This window comes from Ixodes scapularis, unplaced genomic scaffold (assembly GCF_016920785.2).
Source record: "Ixodes scapularis isolate PalLabHiFi unplaced genomic scaffold, ASM1692078v2 PGA_scaffold5__190_contigs__length_132052651, whole genome shotgun sequence".
Lineage (NCBI taxonomy): Eukaryota > Metazoa > Arthropoda > Arachnida > Ixodida > Ixodidae > Ixodes > Ixodes scapularis.
The window spans coordinates 46,278,427-46,294,416 of record NW_024609880.1 but is presented as its reverse complement, the minus strand read 5'-3'; the positions used below and the strand labels follow the sequence as shown (position 1 = coordinate 46,294,416).

Here is a 15,990-nt window from a genome sequence, read left to right as displayed (position 1 = left end):
GTGACAGGCAGTGTAAGTAGCATTTAAATTACTAGAAAACGCTGAAACAAACACCGCGTTGAGAATGCTAGCGCATTGACTGCTAGGAACTACTGTACCATCTGTACATCTAAGTGTTATAGCATGCTTGTCAGTCTTGTTTACAACATTCCAGAATTGTTTAGGATTATGTGTGAGTACGGAAGGTAAAGTTTGACTAAAAAATGAGTATTTCGCTTCTTTTAGTCCTACTTTGTAATTAGTAGCTGCACATCGGTAGGTGTCCCAACGAGACTGGGAATTGGATGATTTCGCGGAACGAAACAAGCGTTATTTTCTTGTTTGACAACCTTTTCAGTGACTGGTTAAACCACGGTGATTTCCGGTTTGATCTGATGGTTCTCAATGGTATGAACGTATTTGTGAGTGAAGCCACTTCATTTTTAAATAAATTCCAGTTCATATTTATAGATCTCTCATCTAACCCTTGTAGGAACTTATCCAGAAACAGACATAGCTCACGAATAATAGCAACAAAGTCCGCCTTCTTATAATCTCTAATACATTTATAGTGGTTATCTTGATTAGGAACAGGAATGTTCAATGTGTAGTGAAGCAAAGAATGACCGCTCAAACCTGTTAAGTAAGTTATGGGCCTGACAAGGTCTGGGGAGGTGGTCAATACAAGATCCAAGACACTTGATGATGTGGGCGGAACTCGGGTTGGCTGGGTTACAACTTGCGAGAGATTGAAATCAGCACACATGTTCAAGAAATTGCTACACTCGGTAGAAAAGGGACAAAGATAAGAAGATTCGTGCGACCATAAAATATTTGGATAATTAAAGTCGCCTAGTAACATTATTGAAGCATTTGAGAAACGTACCATAATTTTATTAATTGAATCATGTAAATTGTCAACAAAATTCGCACTATATAGAACAAACAGAGCTAGCTGAAGAGGAAGTAGACTCTCATTAAATAGTTGGTAGTCCAGCGGTTGAATGCGCATTTAATTTATTCTCTCATTTGTTGTTACGGTTGATATTTGTATGTTCAGCTGGTTTCGCCCAAATATGGATTGTTCGAGGTTTGTGAGTGCGAAAATAATTTATACTGGGAACACACGCGTCCACCGTCTTTTAATACGGCTGTGGCAAGTTACCCTGCCCACCTCATCGTATACTCTACAAAAATATAAAAAGCCCTGCCCCGTACCAGGCGGTTTATTCTGGGATCTCCGCGACGCCTTCTGTGAGTTTCCTGAACGTTCATTTAAATATGGTGTCGTTCTTTCTTTCTCTTGTTTTGTTGCCCCGAGCGTTCGGTGAGAAGTCTAACGGAAGTCGGAGAGGAGGCCACTCTCTCCGACACCTCCCTGGTAACCAGGCCTTGGTGTAAACGTTCTACGTCACCACCGGGCGCCAGCGGGATGCGCAGATTGGACACAAGGGCTGCAACAACGCTCGGCTGAATCTTCATTCCTCGCTGATCGAACACGAACCCAACCGAACATTTACGAAGCACTCGTCCCTGATCAGTATCTCGCGCCGGCCTTCACTAGCTGATGTATAAAATCCAGCACTATGACTAGGGTGCCAGGAACCGGTCTTTGATTGGTGCCTTTAGTGTCCCCTACCAATATCACTCAAAAGACGAGGCCTGCGTAACACGTCATCGTTAGTGAATTCACGACCTGCCCCAAGCGGTAAACACGCTGAAACGCCGCGAAAGCCGCCACAGAGCGGCAGACACGCCCGTTTTCGCGTCGCCGTGTGTTAAGGCTATGAAACGCTGCAACACGTGCTCACAACGATGCTGACGCAAGGCAGGCGGCACTGTGTGGATCCACTAGTGAGAACGTTTGAGGAAGGAAGGGTGCAGCCCTTGTCTTCTAGGTGTTATTTCTTACACAGTCCATGCGTCAGTAGTGGTCTCGAAGTGACATCAAATTACGCCACGGGACCAGCCTTGTCACGATATGGCATGTCACGATTCCGACGGCTAGTCGTAGAAGTTACGGTAAAAATGAGCGAACGCCAACGTCACCGTCGTCGCGGCCTTCAAGCTTGCGGTTGCGGAAGCGTCCGTTGAGTGTCGAGCGAAGAGCGAGCCAAAGTAGAAAAGGCGTCTGCCGTATCCGCCACCGCTGTTGTGCCGCCACCAGGAACGCGACAGGAAATGAAATTTCCATGACGTCATCAGACAAGAGTCGAGGGACCAGATTTGAGGACGCGGGGAACACGCCAGTCGCGGGGACGCGCTGCAGGCGCCATACAACGGCCTTATTGTGTTGGTTTCTCAGGCAGCTCAGCGAGCGAGCTGTATCAAAGCCTGATAGATCGCACGCACTCACCTCTAATGTCGACGTTCCCAATAGGCACCAAGAAGAGCGGGTGTCCCTCGGAATGGCATTCCAGCAGGCCGCCAGGGAAGTAACGCTGAATCAGCTGCACGACGCGTAACAGCAACGAAGCTACCGTGGGACGTCTGAAGGACACTGCGCGTCTCGAAACTAACCTCGTGCGGCTGGTAATCCTCCAAGATGCTGCCCATTCCGTTCTTTGACCTCCACTCGACGTCCTGCGGTAGAGCGTGCCGCCCCAGTGTAAAAGCGATCACAGAGAATTCTACGTGGTTACAAAACGGCCACTGAAATATCCAAAAAGCCTTTCTGTGGCAAGTGTTAAAAGACTGACCCGTCTGGTTTGGGGGCAAGTCTACCAGCTTGAAAAAGGAACCACGAAAGTATTTTCAGACTTTGTTGACTAGTGCTCACAGACACCTTTCAAGTTTATTGTGCAAGAAAATCCGGTTTGTTCTCGCCGTCTCATTTTTGCGAAACGTAGAACAAATAGAAACAATGAGCATAGAAGATGCGTTGCTTTCTTATTTCTACTTGACCCCCTTTTGTTTTATCTGAATTGTCGCATTTCAAGACTTCCGCATTTTTCGCTGTTGAGGCAGCTTTCTAATAATGAAAAAGAGGAGCTCAATAACCCATTCAGATTGCAAATTGACATAGCTGATGTTATATTATAGCATATATTGGTTGTTTTGAATTGAGCCTATGATTGAGCGAGTTCCACTAAAATGAGCCCTAATAATTGGTGGTTACAAATCCTAAAAGTTTCATCTATTCTGTATTTACGTAATGGATTTTACCTTGAAAAATTTTAAGCCGTAGTTTCTTTGTTCTGTTTGTTATTTTTTTGTTGAAAATGTTTAACAATATTGACTTTTTCGATGGCGCGCTCCAACACAGAACGCACAACGCAGAAGCCCAAAGTGAATACTTCCTACGCCATGTCCCAATAGGTGCAGGAAGTTGGGGACTCTGTTTTTTGCTTTCGACCGAGCACCGGGGTAAATTTACCACTATATTACGTTATAAAACGTGAAGTGGCTGCGTGCGCACGACGATTTTTGTAGCTTATTTCGCAGCGAGTCCCTACATTCATTCATAACAGCAGCTGCAGGAGACCAGCAGAGTCAGTCATTTTGAAACATCTCTCATTGGTGTCTTCGTTGTTGTGCGATTCTATGAACCGTGCTCACGAGAAAAGAAACTCGTGTATGTCGGCCCGCGTGCATATATTTTGCATCACAGTGAGTTCAAGCTCTACTGGAATGTGACGGTAGCGGTTGTGACGGAACACAAAATATTAGGAACGTTCAGCAAACCGTTGCCGTGTTCGGCGTACCGCACTACCGGAGCCTTTGAAGCAAGTTGCGCGCGCCCCGCGGTCGGGCGCGCACTTAAAAACATGCTTCAAAGCTCTAGTAGTGCGGTACACCGAACACGGCAACGGTTTGCTAAAGGTCCACATTGACAACAAGACGTCGCCTGTATCAAAGGGTACTTGTGAAAAAACAAAATGGATATAAGCCCCCTGCCGCTAGCGTCACTATCTGACTGAGTTTTGGCTTTCAGCGTAGTTTACTCATCCTTAACGAGGGCCGAAAAACATGGTTATTTTTTCTCATGAACGACCGATACGTTCGCTGCATTATACCTTCCTAAGTCTTTCCACGCTATTCTCTTCGTGACGTCATACGTCTGGGGATACAATATGTATGTGATTTGCTTTAGGAGGACTCACCCGTCGAAACATGTCCTCGGCCTTGGACACGTCGAACTCTCGAGCTGCCGGTAGGAGAGTGAAAACGATCACCCTACCTCACACTTCAGACAATTCACGAGAAACGACACACCAAATCACCAGGACAGAATGACTCATACAAATCTGGTGCCGGCTGAACAAGAAGAAATGTTACATACTCATTTTTTTCAGTTTGCACCATATATAAGCGAACAACGAACTAGCTCAGCTTCAAGCCGTCACAGAATGACTCGCTGGTGGGAAAAATGAGTGATTATTAAAGTAGTATACAACTTAACTGAATGGCTGGACGTGCATCTCAAATCGAAAACTTGGGGCACCAAAGCCGCGGAGTTATACCGCCCTATTTTCTCATTTTCACCGTGCCATTCTTGTTCGAAGCGCCTCGGTAGATGTTCCCCGCTGACGGAAACTGTGTCGTCCAGCCGACGCTTTGTCGCCGTAGCGTCGGCTTCTATGGACGTGGGGACCTTGTCTTGCTTGGAGACAGCAGGATCTCGGTGCTTATCCGTTCCCTCGGGGTCGCTTGGAGTACTCTTAACTGTCTTGGGAATGGCGTCCTGGGTCTGCTCGTGAGTTGCCTTCGGGGACGGTCGTGCAGGAGGTGCTTCTAGTAACGCCGCGCTTAAAATCCCATTGTCGATAGTTGCCTGGCTGAGCACTAGCTGCACTGGCGGTGTTACCGTTGCTGCGGCCCGCTTGGTCTCCTCTTCCTCCATTATCAACTCAGACGTTTCCGGCCCGGTGTCGCTGCCAGTGACGCGAGCGTACGTCTTGACACAATTTCTTTTTTCGTGCCCGAAACTTCGGCATTCAGAGCACCAGGGCGCCCTACAGTCGCGCTGGCAACGGAGGCAGATGGGCGAGCGCCCGGGGACCACCACCAGTACCGAGTGGCCACAGAAACGGAGCTGGTGCGGCTAATTTTCCAGCGATGCATCTTGGCGGAGGGTCAAGGCGACAGTCAGCGTCGTAGATTCAACGCCGACGAGCTCGTCCCGCTTCCAAACCTCTCGGACGACGTCCTTCACCTCGCAGTACGGCTCGAAGGCGCGACGGGCGGTGCAGACGGGCACGTCGATGGTAACCAGTGAAGTTTCACCTTGATATCCCGCCGGTATGGGTCAATCACTAGGCAGCACCGACCCTTGACCTAAAGTTCGCCGGCGTGAAGCAGCTTGCTTTTGGCCTCCGAATTCTTCATCTTGGCGAGCCAGACATGACCCATCTGATACGCCCCCAGACCAGACCAGAGGGGGAAGTCTTTCACCCCTTTTGGTGTTAGCCTGGTAGGAGCTGATAAAACCTGTTGCTCTACTAACATCTAAACCCGGTTAGCTCAGTGGTAGAGCATTCCACTGGGAATGGAGAGGTCCCGGGTTCGATACCCGGACCAGGCGGACTTTTTCGGTCGCGTACCAGTCACCTAGCTATGTTTTAATATTTGTGTTTTTCCTATGTCCCTCCTGTTACCCTTCTCCAAGGATTATTTTCGTCATTCTTGTTCAGCTCGCTTGCACCTTTGCATTTAATTGCATTATAATCCTGCTAAAGTGCTCGTTAACAGCATTTCCCAATATTGACCTTAGGAAACAAGTTTTCTGTTATATGGACATTTGTTTACGGCGCAGTCAATATATCAGATTACTGATAGGCCTGTTAATTGTCATGTGACATTAGTCTTCGTCAAGTTTGGCCGGAGTCGAACGCCACGCAGCACTTCACGGACCTGTGTAGACGTGTCTTTATTTGCTTGAACAGACGCGCTTTGTAGATTTCGGTGTCGGCAGCTACTTAAAGTAATTTTCCTATACGCCACCGACCACGTTGCGCTTGGGTGATTTTCATGCAGACGGCTTCTTTTCGGCGTCCCGTATTGCGAACCTTAGGCACTCAAGCTTTCTATGACAGGTTCTTCTGCGTGAAGCCACAACCTTTAAGTTATAATAAATTAATCGAAATGGGCTAGGAAATCTTTACAGCATTTCAAAGACAAGAGACACGGAACCGAGCAAGGTGAACAGTCTATTGACATTCGCAAATGAACCAATAAAGTTAATGTTTTTATCGCAAGAACCAATTAAGAATGTCGAAGACATGTAGGTGCGATATTATGAATCAATGAATCACCTCATATTAACGTATAGCATTATCCCTAGTGTGAGATAAAAATGCAAGTTAAACCTTCGTTACCTATCTTATACATGAGTTCCCTTGTTTAATAAAACGCAGCTGCTTTCACTCTGTAATGAATACAAAGCCCAATGCTTTCAGGAAACACACATAGCGTGTTTCCTGAAAGTATCACTGACTAGTTTTGTCCCCTTCCAAAGGATCCTAAATGCTTGATCATAAATATATCTTGCCCTTCTTATTCTGAAAGATACACCGTTATTAGTAAGCAAACATGAATTGTCTTTAGTAGTTGGCCTTCGGATCGTCGCGCTCTCTTAGCCCTTTATATAGTCAATGTGTGTCAGTGCTAACGTCGATTCTGCCTCATGTTCGGAGAGCAAGTCATCTGCTTCTAACGCAGAAGTGGCGACGTCCGAATGACGCCAAACTCTGATTAGCTTTGATTGAAAGGATTGTGGGTATAGACCTCAACGCTAGATGCCTTGACGACTACCCACTATTTTTTTTTCAATCAACCAATAAGGACTCGGTGATTTGACATCATCCCACACCTGCGCAAGAAGCCTCCTCCCTCGTATCCAGTACGCCGACGGTGAAAATAATCAAAACACGCGTTACAGAAGTAGCTGCAGAACTTATGCACATAATAATACAATACAAATAGGTAGAAAATGTAAGTATCGGACGACACTTTACGGAGTAAGGCAAAAAACGCGGCGAAACGCGACCGAAAACATGAATGCTATGCATCCGCCAAGGTGCGGAAGGAAGAGCGAAGCGACGAGTTCAGGGATTCAGCGTCACGTGATTCCAATACGGCTGCTTCCATGCGATTCTAATCCTGCACTTTTCAATGGAGCTTGTCAACTGATAGGTCTAAGAACATGGGTCGCTTCGGCATGCAGTACTCACCTCGCAGCCATCGCAGCAGAAAACGGTCCGTACGCTTGCCATGAACATCCGCTATGGCTGTCCGGAACTGGACAAAGACAAGTAAGAATGGGACGTTTCGAGATAAACCGTAACGCTATAATAAGAGATATTTACAATGTACGTTGGCATGGCGTCTTTCCGGTCCACGGACGTTCCAAGTAAGGTGCAAGAATGGTAAGAAATTGTCTAAACGCTACACAGTTTTTATGTACACTAGGCACGCTCTGCCTGCTCGTTAGGCGTTTGCTAGTGACTTCACAAGTTTCACGTCGGACATAATTAGGACCGAATCTCTGTCTTAGACTGGTTGTAAATCCGCCATCAGTGTGAGCGAGTGAACGTCAGTGGCAGGAATTTCCTACTTGGTACGCTTCCTCTCACTGCTTGGGATGAATTAAACACCCCTTTCAATTGATTACTTTTAGTTACGACAATACAACATTTTCGGACATTGACGACTGAAACACAAGCCATAATACAGCACTTTATAAAAATCGCGAAGCTTTTTTAGTGGCTTACTGCCTTCGACGTTGCATGTCACCGTAAGCACCACCGTACTGACCCCGACACTGGCTGACGCAGTACCACACTGGCGAACCTTGGGGAAACTAACACGACAGTGCAACCCTCGGACACCTTAAATATTTTCTTTCATATTGTAGAGGCCAGTTGAATGGCAAACCACATCTTTATATACACTAATTTTAATTGTGTTGTGTGTATACACAGTTAGAAGTTAACCAACCCCAATGGGCGTCGGGTGTCTCAATTATAAATTAGCAATTTAGCCAGTGCAGTACAATTCCAAGCCTGGGGTATTTAACGCGCACCACGCAGCAGTGATTTTTTATATACACCACTTACAAAGGAGGTTGTTGAAAAGAAGCCGGCTAGCGCTGTTCGTCGGTCGCCACGAACGCTCAAGCTCATCTCTCTCGCGCCGCTCGACGGTCCTTGCGTAATTACTTAGTAATTTATCCTCCCCCCCCCCCACACACACACACACACGCGCGCACAACGCACACATTCCCAGTTCGTCAGCTGAGTTCATTAGGCCAAGTCCACCAGACCTTCTTAGGAGACCGCAGACTGAAAAATTTTGAAGACATTTACATTTTTGTTTTAGAAATTACCTGTTCGAGGTTTTTGGGCAGAGAACGCGCGTGCGCTACGAGCACTGGCTGCCATGGGCCTTTCGCTTAAAAGTGTGTCATGGTCTCTCGTCAGTTGACGAAAGGCGAACATCTGGTTTCATTGCTGAATCGCGAAAACATTGATTTCATAAACTGGAGTTCAACGCAATTATAAAGAGGGGTATGTTTTTTTGCTTTTTTTTTGTTGTTCATCTTCCCTCTACAGGTCGTTTTCGACACAATTCGGGCGTAAAAAAATCGTATAAGTAAGCAAGAAAAGAGGGTGCCATGAAAATCTTCACAAAGATATTTTAGGCGGTGCATTGATCATGCTCAAAATCGGTGAGTGCAAAGGGCACGCATCCAGAGGGGGGACCCGTGCCCCCCCCCCCCCCCGATACCTTCCATTTGCTGGGGCCTCCTCTCCCCCTCCGCCTCATAAAGCATTTTGTCAAGGACCCCCCCCCCCCCCCCCCCCCCCCGGAACAAAATACTATGATGCATCTGACCACGTTCATCATTAATTTCAACCACGTTTGACGGCAAAAGAACTGACTTGATGCGCCGGAAAGGTTACCATTATCTACAGCCCTACCCAATGAAACACATTTCTAGGAAAATAACCGAACAAAGATATTAATAGATGAATGCATAGTAAAGAATCCTCACTTTTCGGAATAAAAATGGTGTGCGTGTAGAAAAAAAGATGGAGGCAAACATTTCAAATCGTACGCTTTCCTGAACACTCCATACAAAAAAGGTGCAATTTGGTCTTTGAAAGCCTTGTAGAACTCCCCTCCTAAACCACCCGAACCGGGCAATTTTCCGATTTTTAAATTTTCGATCGCCTTTTCGATTTTCTCCAACATTATTGGCTGTTCTAACCTTTCCCTGACGTCGTCCTCTAGTTTTGGCATTAACGGCAAAAATTTTGTCTGGAATCCGTCTTTATCGGGGGCACGAAAACTAAGAAGCTCCTTATTGACCTTTGCAAAAATCACCTTCTGTGCGCTGCCATTTTTTTCTGCTGGGCTGTGGAACGCCTTCTGAGCATGCGCTGTTGCTCTGCTGTGCGGTATATTAGACGCTGCGCATGCGTCCACAGCTCAGTGACTCAGCATTTTTCGCCCACGTGATAAGCGATGGAAAGATCTATATCAGTGAACGAATGCGCATTCGATTATTTTTCTATCGCTGGTATAAAATTGTGTGGTACAAAATTTCGCTGATTTTATGGCGTACGTCTTCTCAATCCCGAGAGCTCGTTTTATTGGTATCTCGCCAAGTGATAACCGTCTTAGTCGCGCGCACCATGTACCGTTCCGTATCGAGAGCCTCAAGTTTCTTTTTCAAACTGACTATGTCATCAACGAAATGCCGGGCGTACGACACCAGCAACCTTTGTAGCAGTTGGCTTAACTCTTTTGTTTGTTTTTCGTGTTTCAATATGCTGAACTGTTCAAGTGCTCTCATTTTCAAGTCTTGTTTCTATAATCCTCATTTTTCTCCGAAGCCTCCCACTTTTCTGCTAGCGAAATCGTCGAGACTCTCACGCACTCTCTTTAGAAAAGAATTATCTTCTAGAAGCTTTGTATTAAATTTTCATAAATCCCAATTGCACTTTTTAGGAGATTCTCTAGGTGAACAGAGCATAAAAGAAACAAGGCAGTGGTCACTGAAAGGAACATGATCTACTGAATAAAACTTGCAGGCGCCGATGATCTCTTGAGAGACGTACGCTCTGTCCAGGCGCGCGTGACTCGCTCATTGAAAGTGCGTGAACTCTAAGCAGCTCGCACTTGAAGCAGTGGGCGACGTCTTCTGATTGGCCTAGCTGGACCGACTCCCTCAAGAAGACTGCACTAGCATCCCTGTACCCTGTACTGTAACATTGATTTCATAAACTGGAGTTCAACGCAATCCTAAAGAGGGGTATGTTTTTTTTCTTGTTGTTCATCTTCCCTTTACAGGTCGTTCTCGAGACAATTCGGGCGTAAGAAAATCGTATAAGTAAGCAAGCAAAGAGAGTGCCATGAAACTTTTCACAAAGGTATTTTAGGCGGTGCATTGATCATGATCAAAATCGGTGAGTGCAAAGGTCTGAAAAAAAAAAAATGCAGGGAAAAAGGGGAAAAAGGAAATAAGAAGTTATTTTTTTCGATGCGCTGCAGTAAAATGGAAGCAAACCGTCGGGTTGACGCTGCTACTTACATATAACACAAAATGATGCAAAAACTTTAAAAATTCTTGGAGATAAACACCCTAAAGGCCTGTTCACACATGCAGCGAAGCGCTACAAGCATAGCGCTTACCTCGCGCTAAGCGCGTGCTGACGGGAGCGTTCACCAGCTTTGTATCCCACCGTGAAAACTGTTGCTCTTGGCTGACGATAAGTAGCTGACGGCACGTGAGGAGTGCTACATCAGCTCTTCGCTGCATGTGAGAACCGGCCTTAAAGCAGACTCAGAAGATCCGAGCGTGTGTGATACCATAAACGAATAGCAGCGCCAACCTGTTTGTTCTTGTTTTTCTCCTGCGCATGGGGCACCAAACAGGCTTTTCTTTCCTAGAACATTTCCCGACGACCTACACTCACAACATTTTAGTATGACAAAGGCAACACGTAAAGGCCCCTTTGTGAAAACGTTCATGGCACTCTGTTCATTGGCTTTTTTATGCGATTTTTTCTACGACACCCTGTAGTGTGAAACAGAACTCAGTTTATGCGCTGTTTTTTCTCTCCATTTATCTTCAGGGGCGCTTTGATTGTAGTGTGGTTTATTTAGTTTATTTGCGTTAAATAATGGAGCGAAAGCAAACCATTTATAAATAATTTGCGACTGCGTCGGACGCGCGCAAGCCTATCACTACACGCATCTCTAGCACGCCTTGAACAGCTGAGTTATGGCGCCATCTAGTGGGACGGCCCGAAATTATATCGCCAGCTCAGGGGTCAACGCTCCATGTGGCGCCTCTAGTGACGAGTCTGTCACGCGACCACCCACTGACGACTTGATCCCGCGAGGACCACGAGGAGATAAGGATTAGTTGAGGCTACCGCGCTTTGCGCGCCTTCGGTTGATATGCGAATACCCAAGAAAACACACACAAAAAATGCCTTTATGCAACGCCGCGGTGTCATAGCGTGACGAAACGCTGCGGCCGCAGCCATGTACTACAATCGCGTTGGCACATTCTTCTGTTGGCAGGTCAGGATTACAGTAAGTTGGTCGTGATCGACCAGATGATCCTAGCACATGCGCCGGCGCTGAAAAATCCGCGCGTTTCTAGGCGTACATTTTAATCTGATTCGATGAGCGTGCCATCTACTTCCGTCCTGAATTACTGGATCGATGTAGGCAACGAGCATACCTCTCACTCCAGCCACACTAGCCAACCACCCACTCCAGCCCTCCCCCCCTCCCTTCTTGGACACGCGGCTACTAGCGCCGAGATATTTCGGTGGCGCCCTCTAATGGTTTCCATCCGTGACGTCACGACTCGGATTTGCCTCGCCGTGACGTCACCAGTTGTTACCCTGGCTACTTACCAGCAGGTGCGACGACGAGTCCGATGGTGTGTTTAAAAAGCACAGTGGAAGCTAGGAACCATCGCAACCGGAACTAACACCGTCAAAGTTGACAATCTGACAATGCTCATATGCCCATGGTCTGGCCAATCGTGGAAAGCTGACCGCAGCGACGCTTTTGGTCGCGCATAGCCGTTTGAATAGTCGAAGTATCTTGTTGATGTGAGGCGGTCTCCAAGTTTCGCTATTGTCAAATTAAAGGAGGAGAACAATCAAAGACGTTTACAAATCTCTGTAATGCAAAGATACAACGCAGCTCTTCAGGAGGAGGAGGGGAGCGTAGGGAGGGGAGGGTATGCACCTCCGTACCCTCCCCTCCTCCTCCTTTACCCGCTAAACTTAGCGGGGCAAATCGCCGCTCTAAAGTTAGCGGGATAATTTTCTCACCCAATTTTTGCAGTGAACCTTTCGCCTCTAAAGTTAGCTGAAAACTTTCCTCCTCATTTTGGCTTAAAAATTTTTCGGCTAAATTTAGCTCGTTAAGTTTCTCCGCTAAATTTAGCGGGGAAATTGACGACACGTGACCCCAACACCAATTCAGTTTCTCCGCCAAATTTAGCGGGGAAAACGACGTCACATGACTTCGTGCCACGTCACCCATGAACAAATTTCGTTTCTCTGCTAGATTTAGCGAGAAAATTTATGTCACGTGACCTCAACATCAATTCAATTTCCCACTAAATTTAGCGGGAAGGTTACGCCGATGCCGTCGCCGACACCGACGGCGACGCTGCGAAACGCGGAAACGGGCGCCTAGAGTTGCGCTATAAAGAGGCTGATCTGAGTCTGTTGACCGAGACAGTCTTACGTTTTTCTGGAGTAGCAGAGTGTAAAATTTGGGTGATTTATCGACGACAAGGAATGTTCCGTTGTATGAATTCTGTATGGGTCTCCAAGGTACGTCTTTCCGGATAAATATGCGAGAGTCGTTAACAAGAACGGGGTGCTTTTTCCTGGCTATGGTTTCGTGTCTGGATTCGTCAGGGTGAGAAGCTACGTAGAGGCCCATTGAATGTCAAACCAGATCTTCACGCACACTATTTACGAAGGGGGTTGGTGGAAAAGGAGCCGGCCATCGCTGTCCATCGGTTGCCAAAATGTTCCCTCCTGCCCCGCTCGATGATCTTTGTGTGCGACGCAAAGTGCACCACACTTCGTGACGTAGAGCGTGCTAAAGCGGAGACGCTAAAATATAAATTTTTGAGTCATATACACGTAGGTGTGTAATGTATGAATGGGAAATAAGCATCAAACGTTAATCCCGGAGGTCTGTGGGTGCATGGACCAATTATGCGACTCTGGCAGATAGCCAACGTTCGTGGATACATCTCACTGGAGGTGACGTTGTCATTTCAGTTAGGATAAAATTTAAGTTAGACTGGAGCCTCAGTATTGTCGAATAGTTTAACGCGATTAAAACGTTAAATTTGTAACCTTAACGTTCCGGCAGAGCTGGGACTTTTAAATCCAAGTAAGCTGGTTTAGTAAAGTGAGAATTCAGCTAAATTTAGATTTTCTGCGAATCTAAAAATTTCTGCCAGCCTAGGACACTGTCCAAACTTAGGTAGATTAGAAAAGATATTCCGGTGCCGAAAATGTTCGCAATTCATACTCATACATCTGATAGCAAGACGCTATCAGATATTCTTCAGCGAGGTCGTTGAATTTCCCACAAATACGGCGTGCGCTTCGGGCTCTGTACTTTGAAAGGCGGACGACAAACTATCTCTGGACGAGAAATATCACACGGCTGATAAACGCTGTTGACACCGCTGGTCAGCCTTCTTCGGTTGCTGACGATTGCCGAGAGCGTTTCACGCGCCACCAGCATAAAGGCAGATCTCGGCCCGGGTCAACACTTCCTAGGTAGGAAGTCCTATAGGGCTGCATTTTCGGCGTCACTTAAAAGAGGCGTACCCGGTAAGAGATTCGCCACGGTCGCAGCGTCGGTGTTCGGCTCGAACTCGTGCGTTCACTGACTGAACTCGAGTTCAAATCGGACGCTGGCGCAGCACTCGTTGGCCTCTTGCAGGTGACGCGGAAAATCAAACACTATATACGGCTTCGCTACCAGGGTGTGTTGCCCGGATTCGTGCGAGGAAACATTTGCGAACGACCACACAGAGCGAGCTGCGATTGACACCGACAACTGTTGCGTTTTTTAAAGATGCACTTTAGCAGATTTTTGTTTTAGTCGATATGCTTGTTGCTTAGGGAGTTTCGCCTTTAGTAGAATAGTTGTAGGAGACGTGTTTTAAAAGAAGTGCTTTAAGGGACGTGTTTAGGAGACGTGCTTTAAAAAACCTGCTTTAGAAGACGAACTTTAAGAGACGAGCTTTAAGAGACGTGCTTTAAGCAATGTGCTTTAGGATACGTACTTTAAAAGACGTGCTTTAAGAAACGCGTTTTAAGATACATGTTTTAGGAGACATGCAATAATGACGTGCTTTAAGAAACGCGTTTTAAGATACATGTTTTAGGAGACATGCAATAATGACGTGCTTTAAGAGACTACTTTAAGAAGCTTGCTTTAGGAGACGTGCTTTGGGATATACGCTTTAACAGACGTGCTTAAAGAAGCATTCTTTAGGAGACGTGCCTTAAGGAACGTGCTTTAGGAGACATCTTTGAGAAACGTGCTTTAGGACACGCATTTTAAGAAATGTGCTTTAGGAGGCATGCTCTAAGAGACGTGCTTTAGGAGATGTGGTTTAGTAGACGTGCTTTAGGAGACGTACTTACGGATACATGCTTTAAGAGATGTGCTTCAGGAGACAGGCTTTAGGAGACAGCTTTAGGAGACGTGCTTTAAATGGTATGCTTTAGGGAACGTGATTTAAAACATGCCCTAGGTGAAGACTTCAGGAAATGTGCTTTGGAAGACGAACTTTAAAAGGCATGCTTTTAGTATGTGCTTTAGAAGTAGTGCTTTAGGAGGCATGCTTTAAGAGATGGACTTCAAGAAACGTGCTTTAGGAGACGTGCTTTTAAATACGCGTCAAGGGCTGTCACATGCTGCCTCTCGTGCGTGATTTGCACACTTCGCTCCTCTCGTGCCGCTGTGGCTCTCCGCCTACTCTGTCTGCTCAGCGCAGCGTGCTTGCGATTCCCGCTCCTTGGACGGAGAACGCATCTTGCGTGATTGGTCCATGTAAAGGTAAAGAATTACTGAGCGAGCTCTGCGTATATAGACGCGTTTTGTGTAATTCCTCTCGTCCTTAGTCCCACCTCGAGCTGTTTTTTGTTTCTTAATACATAAGCTATATAAATTCCGTGTTTTCGGTGTGTATCTATCTTCAGATTCAGGTGTGTTCTTTCAGGGTTTATTTTTTCTCCAAATATTTGGAGCTTTTCGGGTTGGATTTTTAGGGCCAGACAAAAAGAATAGGGCCTTATCGGGATTATCTTGAAGATAATGGAGCACGGGCATGAGATTCCCAAAGCTCAGCAAAACATACGCGTGATCCAAATGCATTAAAAAGCGTCCTCGTACCGATCAGGGAATGAAACGAAATAAGATGTGTGGTTCCGTAGAAAGAAGTGGTAGCCTCGCATAGAAGATCAGCCTTGGGGGGGGGGGGGGGGGGGGGCAGTGTTTTAGGTTAGCATGAAATGAAGTTGCAGATGAAGAGTTTCGTCTCATGAAGCTTTGGATATTCTTATTCAAAGATAGCTAAATTCGAGATGTTTGGCAGTTCTCAATTTCGATAAAATTGGTTGCGGGGTTACGTTTCGGGGTTTATCGGCATTTACCGAATATCCGCCGACCCAAGCATAGCCATGGTTCGTGGTTTTAGTGGATTTTTTTTCTTCAAAACCGGGGTGTTTTTAGGGTTCATTTTATTCCCACACATTCGGCGTTTTTCGGTGCCAGTTTCTGATGTCGGACGAGAAATCGTTGTTTATAGGGCGCTATGCTCAAGAAATAGGACACGGCATGGAATTCCAGAATAGTTGGGAAACGTCCGGGTAGCACCAAAACAAAGGAAAGAAGATGAGGGGTCAGGTTCCAGAAGAAGTCGTTTCGCAGACAGTTAAGTGTTGCCGTGTTCGAGGTAAACAAAGCATAAATTGTAATTAGAGTCTTTTTTCCCGG

The 15,990-nt window shown here is 46.3% G+C and overlaps 1 protein-coding gene and 1 non-coding gene across 2 annotated transcripts in view; one reads left to right on the top strand and one right to left on the bottom strand.

The window, feature by feature from the left end:
- LOC115327629 (SEC14-like protein 4) overlaps positions 1–15,990 on the bottom strand; it is a 68,599-nt gene that overhangs the window by 31,340 nt on the left and 21,269 nt on the right. Inside the window, exons 2-5 of the mRNA XM_029988667.4 lie at positions 7,152–7,218; positions 4,083–4,126; positions 2,500–2,562; positions 2,336–2,429 (exon numbers count right to left, since the gene is read on the bottom strand). Coding sequence (XP_029844527.2) covers positions 2,336–2,429; positions 2,500–2,562; positions 4,083–4,126; positions 7,152–7,218 — 268 coding nt within the window. The remainder of the gene's footprint in view (positions 1–2,335; positions 2,430–2,499; positions 2,563–4,082; positions 4,127–7,151; positions 7,219–15,990) is intronic.
- Positions 5,432–5,503, top strand: Trnaf-gaa. The gene has a single exon. It is a non-coding gene; the product is annotated as a tRNA-Pro (tRNA).